The sequence below is a fragment of the Festucalex cinctus genome, chromosome 2 (genome assembly GCF_051991245.1).
Source record: "Festucalex cinctus isolate MCC-2025b chromosome 2, RoL_Fcin_1.0, whole genome shotgun sequence".
Taxonomy (NCBI): domain Eukaryota; kingdom Metazoa; phylum Chordata; class Actinopteri; order Syngnathiformes; family Syngnathidae; genus Festucalex; species Festucalex cinctus.
The window spans coordinates 14,592,248-14,616,936 of record NC_135412.1 but is presented as its reverse complement, the minus strand read 5'-3'; the positions used below and the strand labels follow the sequence as shown (position 1 = coordinate 14,616,936).

Sequence of the window (24,689 nt, the reverse complement as noted above, 5' to 3'; positions counted from 1 at the left end):
CCTGCGTGTAAGTGTGTGTGTGTGCAGGAGGTTCATATTTAATAGAACACAATTGCGCGCACGTCTCACCTTGCAATGTACACAGAAGCGCTCATAAAATATCAAGTCGTAAGATGATTTCCACATTTTATTCAAGGTGTTACAGCTATACCAATAGATGAACAGTTTTTCTGACACCTGGGGGTGAAGATTAAAGTCAACATTAAGGTGTAGCAGAGCCTTTGTGTCGGTAAAAATTGTCTTGCTTTGATACACGGCATTCCCTACGGGTGTTCTCCGGAAATTGTTGCAGTGCCGCAGGCTATCAACAGGTTTATTGAAGAGAAGTGTAGGAAGATGACGAGCAAATTACCCGAGCAATGGCCCACTTTTCGGTGAGGCATTTGTGTGGTTTGCTGACATGAGTGCTTGAAATGTGCCATTAAATGTGTTGTTTCTATTTAACCTGCTCTGGTCCTTCCCCCTCCCTCCCCAGGGCAAATCCTAACTCTACAACCAGGAATCACCTTAAATCGTATTGATTCCTTTGAAAAAAAAAAAGAAAATAAAAAAGCTCCACACTGTCGTTACAAATTAACCCCTCACACACATAAGCCTCAAAGTGGTCATCCTCTCTACATTTGTTCCACTGCCACCAGGATGTAGGCTGTCAAGAATTCCGTCTAGACTGTCAAGCAAGGGGATTTAGCATGAGGATGGTTGGAGCAGATGACTTTCACCAATTAGATTAAAACCTCTGCTAATTTAAGGCAGCTCTGCGACGCCCCCACTCTTGAGTCATTACCACGACAAGGCAATTATACCCCGAGTGGTCTAACATTGATGTCCCATAACACACTGGTCCAAATAAGTAAAGGTGCAGCACAGATCTATCCGGATTGCAGACTTAAATGTGAGGTAACATCAATTTGGGCCTTTCAAATAGAAACACGGAAAGCTCAGTACCAAGTGAGAGTAGCCAGCTGATAAGATAATAATAAACATGTTCTAATGCAGTGGCGTCCAAACTATAGCACGGGGACCATTTGTGGCCATCCATTTTCTAGCGGCCTATACTTTATGGGGTATATTCCACGGAAGAGGCGGGACGTGAATTTGCACAACAGTTCATTTCCGGTCCGGGTTGCGAACGCGCAACCCAGGGGCACAAAGTCGGAAGCACAAGTATTTTTGACGCAGCCCACATGTCGCAAATCGAACCGGAAACAGACTGATGTGCAAAAAACAGTCCCGCCTCTTCCGTGGCATATACCCCATAAAAATATACTCTGTTGCAACATTCACATCTCCCGTCAGTATGATGCACCTGACAACTAATACTAAGAAATTTGAATTATAGAGCTTTTCTATATATGACAATAAACTAATACAACATTTCACTTGATAATGCCACGTGAATTAAGATATGCCTGTTTAAGAAGCAAAAATATTTTCCTCCACTTTCTATTGGCTGATCAGATTTGAAAACATATTCTTCTTCATCTTCTTTTGTATTCTTCTGACCGATTTCTGTTGTTTTGGTTCTGAATGTGCAGATCTATTCAAGCAGCTATATTCGAGTGGGATAGAAGGCTTTGGGCCACCCCAAAATTCCAAACAGTTTGGCTGAAAAATAAATAAATATATGAATGAATGAATGAATGAATGAATGAATGAATGAATGAAATACATACGGTAACTGTTTGGGCCACCCCAAAATTCCAAACAGTTTGGCTGAAAAATAAATAAATACATGAATGAATGAATGAATGAATGAATGAATGAATGAATGAATGAATGAATGAATGAATGAATGAATGTAATACATACGGTAACTGTTTGGGCCACCCCAAAGTTCCAAACAGTTTGGCTGAAAAAATAAATAAATACATGAATGAATGAATGAATGAATGAATGAATGAATGAATGAATGAATGAATGAATGAATGAATAATACATACGGTAACTGTTTGATTGATTGGTTTTAGCGTGTTTATTAAAGCCTGACAATGTCAAAGTGGGCCGAGCAGTAGCCGGCCGCTCATTTGCATCTGCATTTCAGCACACCCTTTCAAAGTAAAACCCTTGCGGACACGTACAAATCGGACTGTTGTTGACTCAAGACACCGTGGTCACTGACCGTCATGGCCATCTCGGTGGCAGTGCCGCAGTTGCTCTTTTTCAGACAAGGGCAGGCTGGGGTGGGAGCCTTCGGAGGGGTGGTGTATACTCTGCATGACAATACCTACATCTGTCCGCCGTTTTGTTCTTTGTATTAATATGGGCTGCCTTTGTGGTGCTGTCGTGGTAACAGGAGGTTAGAGGTAAAGGCGGTGGGTGGGGAGGAGGGGGGGGGGGGTCTTGTGACACAGCTTTTGTTGTGCGTCCATATTTGATCCTCTTAGCAGTTTGCCATGCCTCAGTCCCTTTACTACTACCCTCCGCCACCGTTCGTGCAACCTTTAAAGCCACAAGTCGCCGTCAAAAGCAAATTATTTAGTTTCCCACAACATCAACTTAAGTCTTTGTCTCTTTGCAGCAAGAAACAAAGTTGTCTTCGCATTCACTTGTTTTATAAGTGGTGTATCTCCCAAATGAGATGGCGACTACACAGCATCAATTTGCACAGTGTGTTAAAGAAGAGAAAAGTTTATAGCCCCTCCCCCCGGCATGCCTCTGGAGGGACCATTACAGGCCCTTTATTGTTTCAGAGCTGAGGTCATCCTCCTGCTTGGTGCGGGCCAAACAAAGGCCACGGGTTTCATTGCAGGCTCAACTGTGTGAAAGGAAACACGCTCCAATAGTGCTTGATTCTGACAGATAGCGAGCAGGCAGCGCGGCAAGGAAACAGCCGCTGCACCTGACAGCAGAGCATAAGTCACTTTTGCTTTTTTCTAAGATGCTCTGTGTCAAACCTTTTTGTGCCCGCGAGCTCCGCAGCCAAGGTGTTGAGTACGTTTGAATCAGGATGTCATTCCTTGTTGACAGGCATCAGAGAGGAAGCCAGGAGAAGGGGGGAGGTGGGAGGGACGAGGGGATGAAGTTATTTGTTGTATGTCTGACATGACTTTTAGATGTTTACCCACGCTGAACTGCACTCACCAGTAAATAAAAGGCTCATCTTTGGCAGGAGTATTTCAGGCCTTTGTCTCGGTGGCGATGACCTTGGTAATTGCGACAGTAATTACAATAAGTGGCCGTTATATTTCAAGGTGCAGCGACCTTCATTATCCAAATCAATTTGAGTCACCATCAATTTGATAACTCGCTGTATACGCCGCTGTATAGAAGACACGCGGCTAACGCGGCTGTCGTCCGCCATATAATGGAACGCTGTTACGGAGATTGAGCCAGGCTGCTCTCGGCGCCGGCGCCAATCAATATTAACGGCTCGTAAAAAAAAAAATAAAAAAAAAATACGGACGATGCTTGGCCTACTTAAACAAAGTGGAACATATTGAAGGAAGTAGCTGAAGATGCTTGGAAAGGGTCAAAGGTCTGCAAGGATTCAGCATCTATTAAACAACTGCACGATGAAAAGCATTCGTTTGGAAGAATGTATTTAATTGTTTGCAGACACTCGTGTCTCTATGGAGCCTCACAGAGGTCCACATTCATAGCTTGCCACCTGGATGCAATCCTGCCAAGGGACAACGACGAGCGCTCTTTCAGTGCCACACATGCACGAGTGTTGAATTATGCACCTGTGTTGTGTTGCAAGCACAGCCGGACAGTTTCTTAGTTTTAATGTGTGACCGCAGTCAAGCCCTTGATGGCCCTTTCAAGGTACATGCTGTAGCTGAGTCCCATTGCAATCAGCTCTTCTTACTCCAGTCTTACTACAGCGAATCAGTGGAATCTGGAGGGTAAGCCATGGAGAAAAAAAAACTTCAATTTTAGATTCGGAATGTCAATTTTAGATTTCAGCAGCATAAAAATCTAACTCAACAGACTTTTTTTTTTTTTTCGTTCAAATAGTTCCCCAATAATGATTGATGTCTACCTTCCACACAGCAGGCACAGACATTATTGTCTCTATCTACGAGTTTAAATGGAAATTATGATTGCTTTTAGATACTTCCTACTCTTTCCTTCACCGCTGTTCGAACAGCTGGATGTGCCAACATCAGATGCTCGGCGAAATATCAGCTGCAGAGCTACGGGCTTGTGCAGCCAAAATATGTTTGTGATCACGTTAAGCCAAATCCTCCTCCGCCTCAATGGTGACGCATCGCCCAGGACAAAACAGCAATTATTCTGTGACCTCATTGCCATGGGTTGGAAAAATGTGTAATTTGCGCATGTTTACAAGTTTGGCACACCTGCAGCTCATCCCTCGCCTTGAAGACGCCTGGCGCTGCCAGCCGCCGCCGTCGCTGGCTGTCACTGAGACGAGCACAGAAAGAAAGGCGGCGAGCGGGGTGAAGTAGCGAGAGAGAGCAGCGCTCTGTGCACCATTCTTCCAGATGCCTCCGACTGGCTTATTGCTGTGCGTGTTAAGAATCAGCCTTTTACACAGGCGTACAATAGAGACAACATTACTTCCACAGTAGCCTCATTATTTCCTCACCGCCTACCTTCTGCCCTACACTGGTTTACGTTCTCCTTGCGTTATTGTTGGGCCATAATGGCACTGGGGTAGTTCTGCAATTCCCTCATTATTTAGCTTATTAAGGCTGCATCGACTCTATAATCGTGCTGCATTTGGTGTCAAAGGGGGTGACTGTACTGATTTGCCACATTTGAAGGCGAGACGAGACTGCGAGCTCAATCCTCCACGCACGCAGGCAGGATGAAATTGCTCTGCAAATAAAGGCAGCGTATAAATGCCCCACGTAGCTGGCACACAATGCTCGCCCCGCCCGAAGCAAAGTGCACCTGACGGATAACCCCGCTGATTTGAATGTTGTTACACCGAAAACATGGCTGTGCGAATGCACAAAAAACTTGGTGGCACGTTTGTGGCACTGTGAGGTCATGGCATGGACCTTTTTATTTGGCACGATACAAGTTCGCTCATGGCACCGATGAAATGAAAAGCAGAAGGAAAAAATGCAAGGAAATGTTGCCATGACTGGGAGAGCTTTGCAGTCGCAGCAAGAGAATACCACTGAATACAAAACCAATTTCTTTACTTGGTTTTTACTCTGAGTTCTCCTTCTGAACATCCAGCAGATGGCCAGAATATGTGGAGGCCCAAGGCTAACTGAGGCTGTGTCTTGCCGTGTGATGTGTAGTCATACATTGGGGGGGGGCTCATCGGGCAATTAAATGATGCACCTTGCGAGGACGCCAGGCAGGAAGTGGCGGGCTCGCAGGCGCTCAGTAACGAAGGCTTAATGACTATTCATAAGTGATTTTCACTATGCCGATCCACTCGACTGGGAAGCTTTGCCCTGGAGAGTCGGCGCTGTCACTTTCTCTCACCTCAAAAAAGCGCCGCCATCGACGGCGTAGCATGTGAGCGAAAAATCACCCACAATTCTGCTGGGGGCCCGTCTCAGGTCGCATGCAGGAGTAAGAGGGGTGGGGGTGGAACATTACATATGTGGCAAGTATGCTGGATTGATAGCGGTGGATACCTTCTCACACGCCAGCAACGCTCAGATTGCGGAGTTCTCCTGGGAATGTCAAACAACCCACTGAGTACATTTACATGCAGTCAGTAACCCTTTTAAAAGGAGAATATTGGCAATATTCGGGTTTTGAAAGGGGATGTAAACATGCGGAAAAACCCAAATATACTCTTATATAGGTTTTTAAAAACCCGAATAAGACCCCTCTGTTGCCTGCCACCTTCGTAACCGGAATTCTTGTTCATATAAACACATTCAGAATACCTTGATTGAACGGGGCATTGGTTTGCCTTTTGTACATGCTCTTCTTCTTCTTCTTCTTCTTCTTCTTCTTTCTCGGTCTTCTTCTTTCTATTCGCAAAGAATCTTGGTCTTTGTAGTACTGGAACGACTTCTGTGTGCGGCTCATGCTGAACGAGTCTCAGAAAAATGCATTGATTTGTCGGCAAATGTCTGCGTTATTTTCTGTCGCTATGGCAAAAATGCCAAACTGTGTATGAAAACATACACATCGGCAGAGGTGCCGATACTGCATTAATTAAAACAGTGGTATCGATATCGGTGAGTACTCACAAGTAACATGCCGATATCATTTATTCCAACACTAATATAGGACTTTGGATGCAGCATCTTGTGTCTTCACTGATATGTGACATGTTCACTGCAAGCCGATCTAAGATATCCTATTGGCCCTTGGATGCTCTGAACCAATGGCAGGACAGCTTTTTCATGTTGAAGGAAAAAAAAAACAGGTATCGGTATGGTATCAGTATTGGCTGATATGGCAAAGCTGCGTATCGGAATCTGTATCGGGGGCCAAAAAAACGGTATCGGAACAACACTAATATACGTGTATATAATTTCATGCTTCTAGCATGCAACCCACCGGAAATACTCAAATATGTAAACAAACATGATGACGCAGCAAAGACGCATACTTTTAAAGCAAGGAGGAAACCGATAGGAAACCATGATGATTGACATAAATATAATGTTTTGTTGAACGTATCATGTTAAAAGCAGAAATTTCTATCTACGTAACATTGTCCATGCGCCACACTTTCGAATGGGGTATTTCAAATGAGCACAATGACCATGTATATGGGAGTAATTGCCCACTCAAGCATATAAACAGGTTATCCCGACTGTTTCAGAACCTGGAATTTTGACCTTAATCCGAATATTAACTGCATGTAAACATAGTCACTGTTGAACCCCATGTGGACCACTCAAGTCACCCAAATTCAAATTATAGCCGACATTAAATTGCTTTGGTGTCTGCATAGTGCATATTCTGCTGTTCTGATCCGCCTGCATGTTTTGACAGGAGTGTTGAATTGTGAAGCTCTATGTACGCCCCCCCCCCCCCCCCCCCCGTCCCCACTTTATACTCCACGTTATCTGGCTCTTATCGACAGGCATCGTTCACCTTATCTAAGGTAAATACAATAATGGGCTCATTAGGCTCATGGCTACTTGGCATGCGTGTTTGCTCAGCAATATGAGCGTGTCGGGTCAGCCGTGCGTGTATGTGTGTGTTTGTGTGTGAAATTATGCTTCCAGCGCAGCTCTGCAGCGCACTAATTGAATAAAGTACCTGAACGAGCCTGACTTTTGCCTCTGCCCCTTCAAGCTGAGAGTCACGATCTCTTTGTGGCAGCCGGCCAGAACCACTATCACGTAATTAATCCGCATCGATCATCTGGTTATGGCGAAATCATTGAGTCAGGACGTCTCCAGCTCCCTCTCGATGGTTCAACGCGGGCTTCTCACTGGACAATGGGTTCACGTGTGGAACTTGGGGGCAAAAGTCAGTGTCGGGTCTCACAAGAATCAACGGGTTCACTCTGTGGTGCGCTGTAAAGATTTTACTTCTCAGCATAGATTGTTTTTCTTCTTAATAAAAGTGTGACGAAGAGGCCGGCTTTCCTCTCTTTATGCCTATTGTTGGCAGCTGTCATCACCCTCCAAAATAAAGAGCTTGAATTAGAATCTTTCACTGGCGGGTTGTCGGGTCAAGAGAGACGAGGTCCCACTATGTGGTGGAAAGTTAAACTTCCAATTAAATTTCAAACAGGTGGATTGGGGGGGTCTTTTCTTGGGTCGCCCTCACATTAAGCCTTTTTAATTGAAGTAGCAGCACATCATTACCATTACTATCATTATTATAAAGCTAGCAATATGGATGATATTTCTGTCCCCAGCCACCACTGCTACATCACATCAGTCCCTCCCTCAACGTACCATGCACACCCCCAACCCACCACCCCATCATTACGCTGTGGCATCTATCAGATGGCAGCTTAATTAGGGCTGTATAGCACATTAAGCAAGAGGAGTAGCCACGCTCAAATATTTATAAGGTTGAGTATATTTATGATCGGTGTCATAATCCCTTATTGGAAGACCTCAACATGGCCGTCCCTCCCCCTACTTCCTCTTTGCCCTCCCTCCCTCTACTCTCCATCATGGAATGTCAGGAAGTGGTGCAATCCTGAACTGAGTTTCCAACAGACGTCCCTGAGCGCCAGATAAGATGTTCAACACCGAAGCACACAGTCAAACAAAGTTTTGCTTTCTGGTGTCAAACTCCGCCACTGTTTTGTCTCAGCGTAGATTCGCTGTACGTGCACGCACTTGTGCATGGCCCTCTCACGCGCAGACTTTATTTTCCTAATTCTCCCTCCTCTCAGAGTAACGGTAGCTATTTTTAGTGGTGAGGGTGCAGCTTTAAGTGGTGTTGGATGGTACTTCACCAAGACCTACCCTTCCCTGTTTCCCCCTTGCCACCACCATCATACCTATGCTTAAACAAAAGGCAAGGAGTTATCGCCACCATTGAGGGCTCTTTGCTTTCTCTGCCACTCAGCCATGGCTTTGTCCACTTCTCTTCTGAAGAAACCAGGAGGGTCATGTTTGTTTAAAACCCAAGAAATCATCCTGAAGAAGCCCTCCTCTCTTCTCCTTATGCTTCTGTGCAGTTGAGTGGGGGCAGGTAAGAGTGGTTGGTAAGCTAGCTGTGAGCTTATTCAGTGGACGAGGGCATCATTAGCTGGGTTTCCGTTGCCTACAGAAATGTGCAAAATGCAAATTGCACAATAGCAAACTAGTAACAGAAACACCTAAAGTTTGAAAAATCTCTCAAATATCAAATAACAAAAAAAGTATTTATACTCTCATGAGGTGGTTTTTGAGATGTGTCGATATGGAAATGTGTGCTAAAGTGGAATGGAAACACATTAATCGAATTACCATTAACTTTTTGATCGCCAAAAACGTTTAATGACGTATTCTAAAATCCTAATGAATGCCGGCAAAAAACGTAATTTACGTTTATTTCGTTTTTTTGTTGTTTTTTTTTTTTCTCTCAATGGGCAGCACAATGTATCGTGCAGCTCTGCCTTGTCACTAAACAAAAAATATTAGTGTCAAAGTCACTGTTGTGCAAAAAAATGTATCTTTTCACAAAAAGCTTGTTTTTCTCTTAATATTTTTGTATTTCCGCTTACGTCACTCAAATGACCTAATTTCAAATGGTGATTACTAAAGAACGGAATAAGGCAGAAACATACTTTTTTTTTTCTCATGAAAGAATGGAATCCAATCTTTCGTATGGTATCCACCATATTTATGTCGTCATACCGCACAATATTTTGTTTGCTTTGAAAGATGAGTGAAAATGCTCCAAATCTGTTGGCACCATTGGGGTTTTTTTGGATAACGTTTGGCAGTCAAAGAGTTAAACGTGTGACACCGCCCAGTCACGTGCATGGGAAGTAAACGAAGTAAAGGGCCAATAGTCACTCGCTTTTGTGTCGGAACTGCCTCCCGAGGTGATAACAAGTCTTTTTAATCAGAAAATAATTTAGCTATAGGGTTAAATGGGGATCAGAAAGCATACATGAGTTCATACACATACGCAACACCAACACCAACTCTCCGATCCTGTCTGATGAGGGGAGAGATGTCTGTGAAGTAACAACAACTTAACAACTCTGGGTCTCATCATCTTGTGAAAACATGTCATAAGATTTTACAAAAATTGCAAGATATGGCGAGACGGGACCTTGCGAGAATTGCGCATCCGAAGCCAAACACTCCTCAATGGACAAACCTTCAAGTAAAAATAGTACTTTTTTGAATTTATAGATATATCGTTTTTATTTAGCGAAAAACTGGAAACCCAGCTATAATTTTGGATGTTGTCAGAGTGGCAAACAGTAAAATAGTATGCATGAGGGCAACGAGTGCTGTTGAATCATGAAAGTCAGCTTGCTACCTTCACTTCTTGGTATTTGATTCACTTGGACTTGATCCTCCGCCTCACCACAGTTTATCAAATTCAGGCGGATCGCCCACACGTTACACAGCTCAGCAGAGCTTGTTTAAATGCACTTGTGGTATGAATGTCCACTTGTTGCCCTGGTGACTATGGACCCTTCTCCCTGCGCTTGGGCTCAGCATCTGCAAACACTGCAGGCCTTTGGCCAGGTGGTTGTTGTTCGGTCTCGTCTTTATTGATTTTATTTTTACTTTCACTTACAAACATCATCCTGCCTTCGTTGGGCAGGCTAGAGGAATGAGTAGCGCAGCTCCACACTCCAAGTGGGGTGTGAGCACATCATTAAGTATTTCATTGCATCAGCTGGAAGTGGTTGGAAGCATCAGCGGGGACTTGTACCTGGAAGTGTCTCCGTGTGTGACGCCGGTTCCGTTTACCCCAGAGGGAACCCAGATTGTCAACGGGAAGGTGTGACACAATAAATACAAATACACTGGCTGCAAAATTCTATTCCTGCTCCTCCTCCCGAACAAGGCTCCCGTATCCACCCGGGAGCCACCAAGGTGTCGGCTTGCGCGCCGTTCCAGCCCTTCAAGCTGTCAGACACACTCCGGTGCCGCCAAATCCTCTTTTCCCTCTTCCTCTTTGGCCACAAACATATTTATCTTCTTCTCGCCGCCATCAAGGGCGAGCACCAACATCCAGGGCAGCGAGCTCTCCAGGGCCTGTCACTCGACATTTGCCTTTCAGCCATTCAGCCGACACGTTGATGCGCAGCGACATGCAAAGTGAAAGTCAACCTGGATGCTCATATGCTCGCGCACACGCGCACGCAGAGGACAAAAGAGCGGCTTTGGTTCTGTTTCACGTGTTGTCACTTCCTTTACCCTCCTGCCACCTACCTTTACTCCCATTTCATCATCGTTCTTGCTGCATTCCGTTTCTGGAGGCCAGAGTTGCTTCATTGTGTCTGGTTTCAACCACACATCAATTTTTCCTAATTCTTAACTCATTCACTCCCAGCCATTTTCACAGAAGCAATCCCGGCTGTTTTACTGGATTTTGGCCGATTTTGCAAGGCCCACAGAATATTGTGTTCAATTGCTATAAAAGCATGGAACCTACCAAAAGAAAGATTAAAGTCTCTTCTTTCATCAGGAAAAAAAAAGTATGTTTCTATCTGTTTCCGTTTTGCAGCAATTAGCATTAGAAGAGAGCTAAGTTTCATCAGTTTTCACAAATCTATTTAAAATTGTAATTTAGCTTTTTTTCTAGATGGCCCTGGTTGATCTCCTTTGCTCTGCTGCCACCTGCTGGCCGTTTGTGTAATAACTACCATTTCTGCAACCGTTCTTTGCAGCTGAGAGGCTGCATCAAAGCCTTCTGTATCCTCTAGCATAAAAAACAAAACAAAAAATCGTATAAATACGTCTTTGGGACACTTACAACATTAAAAAAAATTATTTACACGTTATTGGGAGCAAATGAGTTAATTCTGCAATCCTGAAAAAGCTTCAATACTAGTCGCGTGTTATGGTTGAAGTGTGAGCCGCTCAGCTTGTTAGCTGTTCGAGCTAGCATGCAGGCATCGTGTCCACCACAACAGCGTGTCCTCTAATTGTTTGGAAGAGAGCATCTTCCTGCTCTGTTTGCCGTAATGAGAGATAAGTCGCTTCACGTCGTCAAGCACCTTTCTCATGTGTCGTCCACGCCAACACACACACAAATCTTTGTACAAGCACATGTCCTCCCCCACTCACACACACTCTGGAATGGGCCTCGGGCCCGTCTGCATGCACATCGCTCTTATCTCCCGCGCACAGACTCAGCACGACGCCACCGCCGAGCCACCTGATCTCCTCTCAGGTCCGACTTCCTCTTTGCCGTCTAAATTGTCGTTAATTGAGCATTGCTAATCAAATAGGATGCTGCCTTTTTAAGAGAAATTGCCACATTGGTTGGGTGTCCGGCGGTGACGTTGTGTTGTGGAAATCTATGCATAATGCCATTAAGTATGGCCGATGAGGCGTGGGTGCACCTCTCAGTGCCAGCCAGCGCATCAATTGTGTCGTCCTTGCAAATGCTTGCGCACATTGAAATGTCTTCACAGGCGCAAGGTTTCTGTCAGCGTGATGATTACTCTCGCTTAAGATGCTTTCAAAACAGTTGACCTTTGTAAGACTTTTGAGGGGGGCATTGGATGGACAGGGGAGGTGAAGCATCTGCTAAAGTTGCTTGGTGAGGGAGCGTTACCCTGGATGTCATCTTTGTGCCATGTCGCAACTGTTCCACAGTTCCATGGTTGAAGCGTGCTTCCTGTCCGGCCAGAAAAAGGAGGCGGAGTTATCGTGTTGCAACTCGAGGAATCCCAAAAGGAAGCAGCTGTGACGGCCAGATGCCTGCTTTCACAGTGTTTTGTTTCTCGGGAGCAAGGTTCCAGTGTCCAAACTTTGACTTCATAGAAAATGTTTCTGCTCCAGTTTATGTTTTCGAGCAGGAAGTCGACACACACTTGAACTTACTGCACAATGCATCCACCACCCTGATGGTGGTGCACAGTGAGAACTAGCCAGCATAATAAAAATGTCTACTTGAATCGTGTGATGAAAACGCTTTGTTCAAGGGAGTGAGTAAAAATAGTTAATGTTGATGTGAGCTGAAGATGTGACTTTGCTGCCAGAGCTAATGACAGGCTGATTGTTGCATTTTATCATGACTTCAAGTCTCCATCCTTCTAATGGCTCTGTGACACCCCATATTTCTGTTGGAAGCCAATTTGTAGCAGTGGACAGGCAGGAGGCACAGTGATGAGGCGGCAGTGGGCACATTAAGAGAGCACGTCAAGGTGTTAAAGCCTGATTGGCCCCTCTTGGTGGGTTTTGTCACATCTGACATAAAAAGGATGAAAGAAGGAAAGGGGCATGTTGGAGCAGGTCATATTAATAAATAAGATCCCCGCACATCAGACAACCCCCTAGGATCAATTAATTGCCTGTTACTATGGAGACTGAGTAGTTATGCAACAGCATACTCCAATTTGAGCACAGGAAGGGGAGGAGTTTCAAATCTTTTCAAACTTCACCTCTGGATGTCTGAGGGAGGTGGCCGTGTCGGGGTCAAGTCAACAACATGAGAATGTTGTTGTGAGATGCTCTGTTTGCATTACCTGAAACAACAAACAGTGGCAGAAGAAAAATGAGATGAGGAAGGAAAGGGAAAGTGCTCCCCTGGTGTTTCATTTACTTCTCATGCAGATGAGGTGATAGCAAAGGAAGGCCTGGGAACTCTGAGAGGGTTGTTGGTCCAGTTGTGCGTGAGCTAATTCTGCTCGCATAGTGGATCGTGCTGGCGGGGGGGCACTGTTTGTTTATAATGGAGTTTTTTCTCTTATGATGAGCAAAAGGAAATTCAAAGCGTTACCATCCACGTACGAACACAGTCGGATTTGATTGCAAAGGCGGAGTGGCGCCCTCTGATCCATCTCTGTTGCCCTCCGTAATGACCCATTTTAAGGTGTTAATCACCATTGGAAACCCGTTTGGCGGGGATGAAAGGGACTGTATCTGGTGTTCAAAAGATGAGAGGGTCTTCACCATGCTGGGAGGGAGGGTGGTAATTTTCCTTCATGCATGTTTCCTTATCAGGTATGTGCTTAAAAAGATCCATCCACTCGCTGCCTTCTGCCTACGGAGACCAAGAGAGAAAGATAAAAAAGCGCTCAGCCCAGGTTTCCTGTCTCACCCGGACTTCTATGTTGCTCTCTGACTGAGTGCCGGGTTTACTTTCTCCCAGTTTTCGGCCCCTAAAGACTTTCCTTGGTAGATTATATACATATTATGATGGGAAAAAGACAGGTGGGAGGTTCAAGCTGTAGGCGGGGGTCACAGGTTTGACCTTTTATTATGCGAGAGGTTTTTTGTCCCTTTGGATACAGAGTGCATCCAGCAAAGGAGAATTACAATAGTCTTCATAACACTTCTGTTCCAAATTGAAGGTCTCACTTTTTTAAACGACGAAGTACATTTTTGCCCTTCTCACAACAAATGGTGGCAGTATGATTTTTTTTTTTTTTTTTTTTTTTTTGTGTGTGGGGGGGGCTTGGACTTCAATATCAACAATGATGAGACACTATTCACTGCTGTATTGCCTCCTTATCAGAATAGCATTTTGTGCTAAAAGACTGAGAGAATACAAATAATTATTTCATCAATAAATTTGCACACATATGCGACCAGTATATTTCCAGATTTAATATAGTTTGGACACACCTATTATTCAATACATTTGCTTTATTTTCAGGACTTGTAGATTCTCACTGAATGAAACAAAACTATGACAACATGACAACTATCAAACACATTTGGAGTTGTGTACTTTATGAAAAACGGTGAAAATAATAAAATAAATACATAAATAAATACCCACCCTTTTCTCTGATTACTTTTTTTTGCACATTCTTGGCATTCTGTTAATGAGCTTCAGAGTATGGAAAAAAGTAACCAAAGAAAAGGATGGCTATTTTGAAGAATCTAGAATATAAAATGTGTTTTCAGCTAGTTCACCTTTTATTTGTCATTTCATAACACCACAGCAGTTCATACATAGTGTTGATACCTTCAGTGAGAATCTACAAAGTAACCAGTCATGAGAATAAAGCAAATGCATTGAATAAGAAAGTGTTTAAGTGAATAATAAATTTTGGCCTCTACTATATGAAAATCAGAATATTTTTTATATTGATAATCTCTTGCTTCAAACTTCAGCCCAATATAGTAAAAATTTATGTAAAAGTAAACATACACAAGTTGATGATCAGTATGCATATTTGTATTGATTTTTTATTTTTTTTTTATAACACAATAGTCACGGTGACCTTTTTTTTTTTTTTTTAAATCTTAAACCATTCAAAGCCCAGAAACACCTTAATAACATAATTAAAACTAAGCCTATTCTAACAAATTCAAACTAACTTGTTCTAAAACAAACTACAAAACAAAACGTATATTTAAAAAAATAAATAAAAAAAAATCAGTAATGAAAAAATACCAAACCAAATATTACTTTGGTCTACAAGCGCTAGAAGGTCCACAAGTATATGGCAAAGAAGAGGATGGAGCACCAGATTGTGCCATGCATCCTGCAAAAGAGGCTCAGCAATCTTAGTCACATGTTTAACCGGTGAACTTTTACCGTGATACATCACAGGTCATCCAACAGCGAAGCAAGATTCCACAAACTCGAACATTCAGTTTTTGCTGATATCCTGCAAATGGCCTCCACCTTTCTGGTTCGTCTTCAAGCAGTTGTAATTACGGTAGTCTATCAACGAAAGCTCAGGCCAGTATTTTTATGCAATCATTGTTGTTAAAGAACGGATGCAGGTGGGGGGGAAACAAGGTTGTTCACGTGCTATACTAATAATAGTATCCTGAAGACAAAAGATGTAGGAAATAGCATTTTAGTGTAGGGAGGTGGTGGTGGATGCCAAACCACGCTCTTAATGGCATGCTCTTTCATTACTGAATTGTTTACCCTTTGGAATTATGTACGCTCGCCATCCTCTCCTTCAGGGTGTGGAAAAGCATGATTCCTCCCGCCCGGGAATCCCAGAGATGCTCGCTCCGCATGTGGCAACGGAACTCCGGTGAAACCTGTTTTGTTTACGTAAGCGCCTCCTTTAACTTGGCAGGTAAATTGTTCATTAGGGCCGAGTTACGGGGGACCAAAGAGTGGCACAAACAAATAAGTCTGAATATTTGTTCAGTGGTGTAATCTACACGTTAATTAGGCTGCCAAGCTAATTAGCGCCTCGCCGTCACCCGAGTACCTGAGCGCCACGTTCAATCCGCTGATCAAAAACAGCAGGATTGACAGGAACACGGTGAGGCTGAACCCTGGGGTAGCTGTGAGAGAGAGAGAGAGAGAGAGAGAGAGAGAGAGAGAGAGAGAGCGTTTGTTTTGCAGAACATCACACCAGTGCAGCTGCTCAATTATGTAAGCGCTCATCTGAGCAAGCAGTGAGTTTCTCAGACTGTGACACCGGACTGGCACGTATGATAACAATAAATGCATGTGCACAAAGGGCACCTTGCATAGGGATAAACATCCAATGTAGCAACTGCTTTTGCAATTTGATCAAATACATATTAGGGGTCACGACCTTAAACATGCTGGTTGTCTTATTACGGTAGACTCAAAGAGCCCCGGGTGCACCACAGTGTCATTAAAAGTGTACTTTTCGCCCTTCTGCAGCTACAAAGGAAAGACAGGTGCATGATTGGGAAAAGGAAAAGAAAAAACACGGCTCGTTTCCTCCCACTCACACATTGCAGGCTCTGGGGCCCGGGCCTTGGCGGGTCTTCTTCATGCTGTTAACAGAGATGGCGAGAGAGGTTAAGTCGTGTCACATTGCCGTCGGCCTGCACCTGGCGCACCTTGCCGCTAGCACGCACACACAGTTGAGTTATTAAAGCAGTAAATTTCAGCAAAAAAAAATCAATCTAGTTTGCATTGTTTAAAAAAAATAAAAATAAAATCCCCTCCAGTGCTGATGATGGAGATGTTTGGTTAGCCAGAAACAAACACAGTCGTTATTAAGCATTTTTTTGCAGTTAAGATTGAGCTATTGCGAAACATTAACGTCTAGTTGCCGGACAGCTAATTTGGAGGTTGGATAAGAGGGTCCATACCACCAAATGTGTGCGTGTGCGTGTGTGTGTGAGTAACAGATGTGATTTTACACTCTCATTACCATGTGAATGAGGCCCTGGGCCGCCAGTTTGGCTCGGTCAATCTAGAGAGGAAACAGAAGATCCCCCCCCATCATGTGGCCCCTCACCTGGAACCTTGCTCCCCACCCCACAACTGGTTGATTGTGTCTGATATTTTTAGTCTATCCGAGGTCCCCGCTCAACTTTCCGTCCTCCACAACAGTGCACAGATTAACCTGGTAACTTCGTTTAATGTTAGTGAGCAGCCTCACTGTCCCATGTTTTTCACATCGCTGTCATCCACGTTGAAAGAAAATTTTCAGTTCTCTTTCTCACTTCAAAACAACAGGTCGTGTGGACAGGAACACTGTTTTTCGCACTCAGGTTATTTATGCAGAGATAAGCAGCGGCCTTGTGGCGTCAGACAGGAATGCAGGCCGGCCTTGGTCAGATCAAACCAGATCAACAGTTTTGGTGTCTGAGGAAAAAAGGCGAAGGATGCTTGTACATGTTAATGGTCTTCCCTCTCAGCGAGAACCCAACCCGTAAACTTGGCATTGTATGTGCCTTGCTCAAGCTCAAATGAGATTTTGATTCATGGCTCCTGTACGCATTTGCTGGATTTTGGCATCACGCAAAGATGAACTTCAAGCCACCATTAATTCTTCCAAAATGGATGCGTCGTATGTGTGAGAAACTTCATTTGTTTGTGTCTTATTTTGTGTGCTACGGCTGAAGGAACATAACATCAAACGCTGCTCTAAGCCTGTAATTACTGTCCAGGTTCTGCTCATGGAAAAAATATACAATAATCTGTCTTGACAGTGCAATATGTTACCACAGATGTATAATTAATTTTACGGGAGCCTAATATATTTACAATATCAGATTGCTGCAACACTGTATATAGATTTATTAAAGCTTGTAATCAGTCTTGGCAAAAATTAATTTCACAATGATTGCTTATGTTTGAATTTGCATATACTTGCATGTCATTTATTTTTGTAGATTACAGTGTTTTCTGTACAAAACAGGCACTGTGGTTGTTAGATTTTGTTGAGAGTCTATTTAACAAAAATAAACATTCGGGTCAGAAACACAATCTAATGTGCAGTAATTTGTTTAATATGATGATGAAGGGATGTACACCACTGCAAATTATAGCTACAGCGATCCACAAATTGCTAAATTAGTACCTCTGTGACAGTTTCAATCAATATTCAGCATTTTTATCTTTGGAAAGCATTTTATTTGATTATGCAAGAGTACCTAACATGGCTGGTGAGTGTGTCCTGAGTCTCTTATAAGAAATGCATATCGCAGTATCTTTATATGGATTCATTTGTATTTAATTAAATGGAAATTTGGAAGCTTTCGCATAGACTAGTACAAAGATTCATCACCGTTGATTCCTGGGAATTCAAAAAAGCTAACATCTGACATGGACAGTGATTTTTATTTTTATGTCTCTGGCTGCAAGTTCCTTGAGATTTTTTCCCTTTTGTCATTGGCTCGTTGCTTCCCTCCCGAGTAAATACACAAAGTGACACGCACACACGCACACATGCATGCGCTCACACACACATACAAAGATGTCCACTCCCAAACGTGCACACTCGCACTGGCGCGTCGTAGCAATCGGCGCACAGATAAGCATGATTCATAAACACACAGTTGAAGCAGATGTGTTATCAGGGTGGCTCAAAGTGCTGCAAGGCTACACCAGCTCTCCTGGGACACACACAGGTTTTATACTAAACATGATAACAGGGCAGTGGCCATCAATTTGACACCCCCTCAACCTGAGCTGGGTCCGCGTCAGCAGATTCCGCCTCCCCAGTGTTTTTTTTCTTTTCTTTTTTTCCAAGCGTTGTATTTTTCAAAAGCTGTGCCGGAACTTATGTCTTTGAGAATATATGGAGTGCGTAGAGGAAGACACATTGTCAGTCAATGGATTGCTTGAACTTTCAAACTTTACAAAATCTGCTGTTTACTGGCTCAATGAGGAGAAAGAGCTTTTAGTGTGACGAGGAAAAAAAATGGTACTTGCTTCCTTTCATGTGAATCTGCCATTTCCAGCTTGTTGTTTTCTTGCCGTGTGTACATTTGGTTAGTTACAGTAATTATGGGCCAATAAGGCGGCCAGGCGAAGGTAGACGGGGGCTGTTTTTTCTTGGCCTCCCTGACGAACATCTGCTGAGAGATTTGCATATTAATTAACCCACATTAACTCTAATTATTCTGGGAAATTATCAAATAAATTAAATTTTCTCATTTGAACCCCCTCGTGTTGTTGCTTGATGCATGTAATAGTACAGTCAGGAGGTGGAGTGGGTCTTACCTGAGCAGGAATGAAAAGGTTGGCCAGCCTGACGCCCCCCTACGACGCCAGCCTGCTCCTTTTCCTCCTCCTCTCCGCAGGCCTTTGGGGTCCTGAGGGCAGCCAGGGAAGCTTTTGTGTCTCCTTTTTTTTTTTTTTTATTCTTTTCCTTGTGTGACCAGCAGGACGAGGAGGTGGGGCTGGAAATGGGTTGGGGGACATTTGTCTGAGGCGGGAACATCCATGAACCGGGGGAGGAGGAAAGGGGTTCATGTGCGGTGTGGGGGGGGCTGGCAAGGGGGTGTCAGTAGGCGTGCAGTGTTGTGGGGGTGGCGGGGTTGAAGGGGGGGTTGATTGTAGTTATGGAAGGCGGGTCACAGATGGTTGGTCGATGCGAAGGTGGTACGACTGAGCTGTTAGCAAAGCTTAGTTCTTATTTGCCTCCCTCCCCCCGACACACACACGAATCATATATACACAAACCCCCCCCCAAACACACCCCGTGCCTGTTGCTTGGCACATTAATGGAACTTTAATGGAATTGGTCGCTGGTGCCTTTCTTTCAGACCAGTCTGAACATCCAGAAAGTTCTTTTATGTTAATGTTGTTTGGCTTTGGGATGGGCTCCGCCACATCACAAATAAATGCTGAAATAAACCATTACAATCACTTTTTTTGCTGGTTTTATCTCAATGTTATATAAAGTTTCTAAATTGAATTGACTCCACTTTCCAGAGATGCGGCTCCCCCTCTCTTTAAGAATATTCTCTCTCTCTCTCACACACACACGCACACTGCTGACACACACGCTCCCAGGTTGCATTTACACTCCGCTGAGTTTTCACCATTCATCGCACGCCACCGCCCCACCTCCCCGTTCCTCCCTTTACTCTCGCTGTCTCCTTTCAGGGTCTTTGTTTGCCCGCGACCTCCTCCCTTTCACCGGCTTGGCCCCCTCGTGGCCCCCGTGCTCTGTCGTGCCCTCATTCCCAGACCAGATAACAGCAAACATCCAAACACTCACTTTTGTCGGCGACTTGACAATTCCTTATTCTCTAAATTGTAATCTGAGAAAGTTTGGCGGCTTGTTTCTTTATCTGGCGTTTCCCTCTTGCCAGGTTGCCGCGTCTCTCCTTCAAAATACATGTTACAGTATTTGCTTTGTACCGCAGCAGAGTGAGAAGTAGCCAAGGAGCTGTGGCAGACAAAAGGTCAAAGCAAAAATCCACTTCTGCCAGTTGTAGCCACGAGGCAGCGACCTCGCCTCCACCTTGGTGCCCTCCCCCACACACCAGGACTGACTAATGCCACGCTACACCCGCCCCCCACATCTCGCTCTTAGCTATCCAGGTGATCCGCTTGGCTCACATTCATGAGACAGCCAGCGAGCGCGAGCAGTTACGGCCCAATAGGGAGAATGTCCGGGCTCATTATCGGCGTAGGAGGCCAAGTGTGTCACCCGAAGCTAAGCCTCGACACTCGGCTAAAGAGTCAGCCGGGGTTAGCATTACAGCGTGGGTGTTAGTCATTCCACCTCGCGGCCATCACCTCTTACCACCGCCCCATGAGAAGGAAGAGCGCTCTCACTCGCTTTCTCTCTCCGGCTGGCTCCAGAGCAGGAAATGCAGTCTCCTTGCGGCACTTACCGGCACCTTGGGATGCTTAAATGAATGTGATTATCATTGTTAGCGCTGCAGAGTGCAGGTGCACCACCTCTGAACTCGACGCCTGGGAGGAAACCGCTCACCTGACGATGAAGCTTGCTGATCTTTGGCTTTCAAAAAAAGTTGTTTTCTGACTCTTTCTTGTGTCAACATTCCACATGTGATGCTGTTCTTTTGGCTTGGTCAAACAAATACAATGTGTGTTGATGGCTGTAGATTACTGCCAGTGACAGATCTTTGAATGCAGCATGTGACATCACAACTGTTGAGGAGTATTTGCTGCCTTTTCTGTTTCTCCTTTATATATCTTTATTTAAGAAATGATGAAAAAATGAAATAGGCTGTCACTTGCCATCCATCTCAACGCCCTAATCAATAGAGCAGCACCACTCCACTTACAAGAGAGTCACTAATGGTGGACTTCTGAAAGCCCTGTGTCTGATATACCACTGTCAAAGCAGTACAACCGCAACAAAACGGTTACACGTCAAATGAATTAGCGGCACAGGTAACACTTTATGCAGCAAACATGGTGTTTTGACACCAAGGTAAGACGAGCGGGCGGAGAAGTAAACATCATTGTCTTCCTTGTTCGCCTGCGCCACAAAGGGATGATGAAGAGGGTGACAAAATGACGGCCTGTGAACTGTTCGTAGGTTAGAATTACTTTGTTGCGCAGCACAATGGCGGTGGATGAGCGACTCGTCAGCAGTGGCACCTTAACAAAGGCGTCTTTCTGCACGTTAGCGGCGCACGTCGTGCCTTGACAAGCTCCCTTGACGCCAACAGACAGCTGACGCTCGGGGAAGATGGCATTGGCTGTAGTTTCACAAGACAGTTGGCCGCCCCCATGCAGCAGGAGACACAAAGTGGTGACAAAAATAAATGAAAGCACCACTTTTCTTCTCTGCTGTGAAAGTTTGTTGTGTAGAAGGTGGGAGGTGCCCCACCTTCCTCACGTGGGAGTAGAAGTCAGTTGTGCAACAAAGAGATGCTCCCTCGTTCCTTTTAGCGCCACACAATAGCCCCTTCAGAACCTTTATAACCTATCCGCCCTTAGATAATGTCATTCACAAGCTGTCCTTGAATCTGCATCTGTAGATGGGGTCTGCAGCAGCAACATGATCGAGCCTTCCGGTCCTTTCGTTCGTGTTGGGCAGTGAATTCCATTTTAAATAGTTGAATTCCTTCAATATAATAGTGTTGTTTTGGAGCAGTGTGCGGCAAAGGCTCAGTATCAACTATGCCAAGGTAGATTTGGACCACCCAGGAGAACCCTGACCAGCCCAACCTCCCCTCATCCCGGCACCAATCCCCCGCAACTGGCCCCGTCTCCCTCCCTAGCAGGTCACCATTGCCCTTTTTGTCATCACAAGCAGCATTACTGAGTCTGAACTTGCCTAAACCCTTGTGATCACACCTCTTGAAAGGGTTTTGTTTCCTCCACCGATTGGTATTCGAAGCAGGTCACCGCAATCCCAGACGCCCGCACCCCCGACCCCGCCTCAAAGCCCCGTTTTCATTTTAATTTGCACCTGTTGTGCAGTTGTTCGATGCAGGCAAGTGTGGACCAGCCAGTCATACGTGCCTGGAGGGGGCTGTGGGAGGTTTAGCCTTTCATATGTAGAACGTGAACACAAATGTCATGCACGGACCTCACCGTGGGAAGAGGCAGCCTCTTATAGATTTATTAAAGCCTTCAAAATGTGAGATCCAACACAACATGGTGCCTCTTCGTGACTGAATCCAACTCCTGAACACCCCACCCCCACCCCCAGCTTGTCCACCTTTAGCATAACCTTGTCTCTAATTTACATGAATGCAGTTTTTGAGTGAGTTCAAAGCTTGGTCAGAAGAGATATCCCTGTAAGGCTGTGTTGTTGGTTGTTTTGTGTTATAGACAACCACACAATGGGCACTGAAATAACTTGAAATTGAAAAAAAGTAACAATAAACAAAATGTACTGAAATTAACTTCGGGAAACTAACAAAATGAAATGTGCCTGGACAATGCAATGCCTACAGAAGTCAAGTAAAAAAAAGATTCTTTGCTTTAAATTGTTCTATGAGCACCCTCTATAGTCTTAACACGGTGTTCTGATTAATATTGTGTCTGTGGAATATGAATTAAGCAGCAAAATCCACCTGTTTTTAACCATCTCAGCGGGCAGCCAATTTGCCACTTGCTGTCGACTGAGAATGACATCACAGTTGCTCAGGGTTCAGGTAACCACCAATCACGGCTCAGCTTCTAACTCGGTTTGGTCATGTGATCATAGTGACGACAGCTTCAGAGATATTTAATATCATTTAAAAATCCAAGGTCATTGAAGGCCACATCAGAATAGTCAACAATAATTTTTTTAGTTAATTGTACCATCATTGTTGTCCAGGGCAGTTTCATTACTTTGAATTGTATATATATATATATATATATATATATATATATATATATATATATATATATATATATATATATATATATATATATATATATATATACTTACTTTTGTGTTTTCTTTCTTTTACGCAGGTGTCCCAAAAATAGAGCATGCGTACAGACAAAAGCCTTGAGGCCTGCCGTGTCTCACTGTTTTTACATGTTAGGAAACAATTGTATTTATGTTCATGGTTGGCTGCATGCAAAGAGTAATCAGGGCGACCGCGGTTGACGCGACTTTGTGCTATGTGAAGCATCTGAAATGTGACAGAGACGCTGAGGCGTAGAGCCGCCGTGAAAGGTGCAGCACGCTGGCATGTGAGGCATGCGAGCGGGACTAGAAATTAGCAGCTATTTTGGCCCACATCGCACTGGCAGCTGTCTGCCCGTCGCTGTGGTTCAGTCGCAGATTCCAGTGCTGTAATTGGGGCGTAACCCATGCCTTGGGCCAAACAGCCATGCGGGAACTTTATAGCTTCCAAAAGATGTTGAAATCCTTGTAGAATGTTCTGCCTGTGCAGCAGTGACAGTGTATGTCTCAGGAACGAGCGGCCCGGCCCACTAATCCTAATGTCCTCTATTTCACAGCTCTCAACTATGAGAATGTGGTGGAGACCAGCTCGGAGACAGAGGAGGAGGACAAGCTGCAGGTGTCTGAGGAAGACCCGCTGATCAACGGCACCGGTAGCCCGGCTAGCCTGGTCAACGCGGACGCCTCACCGTGCGGCGAGAGCCACGGGCTGCCCACCAAAGAGGAGGAGGACGACGAGATGAGGGACAGCGGAGTGGAGCACATCTGGCCCGACAGCGACATGCTGAGCGCATCCGTGGATGGTACCGGTGAGTGTCAGCTGATGTCATCTCATTGGAGGGCGGGGGAGCAACAGAGGCGCACGTCACACTTGGCTCCTAAAGCCATTTTGCTCACTTTTTAATTAAAATGTGACACCTGATGCCAGTTTGAGGTTTATATCAAACATCTGAGGCTGGAGCAGAATTTGGTTCAATTTGAGCCGCCAGATGTGTGGCGTTCAGGTGAGCTGTTAATCACCCAACTCCCCTAATCTGACTGGCAGATTCTTTATGTGCACATGCTGCCGCTTGTGGTATCATCTTATACCGTAAACCCCTCCCATCTGGTGCTGGTGTAGACTTAAACAAATGCAGCCAAGTGTCGAGCAAACAAGGTTGAAGCCAGGTCTGATGGTGAGGCCTCCATGGCACTCCCCTGGCTGGCAGGCGCTAAAAAAGTAAAGTGAGGTAAAGTGAGGCTAAGAAAATGGGAGCTATGACATTATTGACCTCACAAGGAGGACGTACAGTGAAATGCAATATTGATGCGTTTCAGAACCTCACTTGCCATTTTATTGTGCTTTAACTATCTATGCCGCAGGTGTTGTATTCCAAGCTCAGGGTCTGTCTGGCCCAACACATCAATTTCAGTGGCACACTAAAGCAAATAAACTTTCTCAGTATTTCATTTTGACTGTACCAAAATTGCAAATTTTCTTTACTTTTAACTGATATTCCAAGAATTATTTTTCACCAAATCCTATCTTAACCTAAATGAAGTGAAATATACTGCAGATGGTTTGACATATCAGCCCTTTAAGTGAAACCAAAACTGCGATGTGGCCCATGCCCAAATATAGTTTTACACCTCTGATCGAAGCGTATCATGTTGTGGCTCCTCCCAGGTGAAACCCCCCACCCCCCCC

At 44.6% G+C, this 24,689-nt stretch overlaps 1 protein-coding gene across 3 annotated transcripts in view; it reads left to right on the top strand.

Annotated features, from left to right (window-relative positions):
* The window catches only part of zeb2b (zinc finger E-box binding homeobox 2b), a 62,747-nt gene that overhangs the window by 21,434 nt on the left and 16,624 nt on the right, over positions 1-24,689 (top strand). For 2 of the 3 annotated variants that reach the window (XM_077513092.1, XM_077513090.1), the window contains exon 3: positions 23,557-23,811. In XM_077513092.1, the coding sequence (XP_077369218.1) occupies positions 23,557-23,811 (255 nt within the window). The remainder of the gene's footprint in view (positions 1-23,556; positions 23,812-24,689) is intronic. The other variant, XM_077513091.1, reaches the window with a different exon arrangement.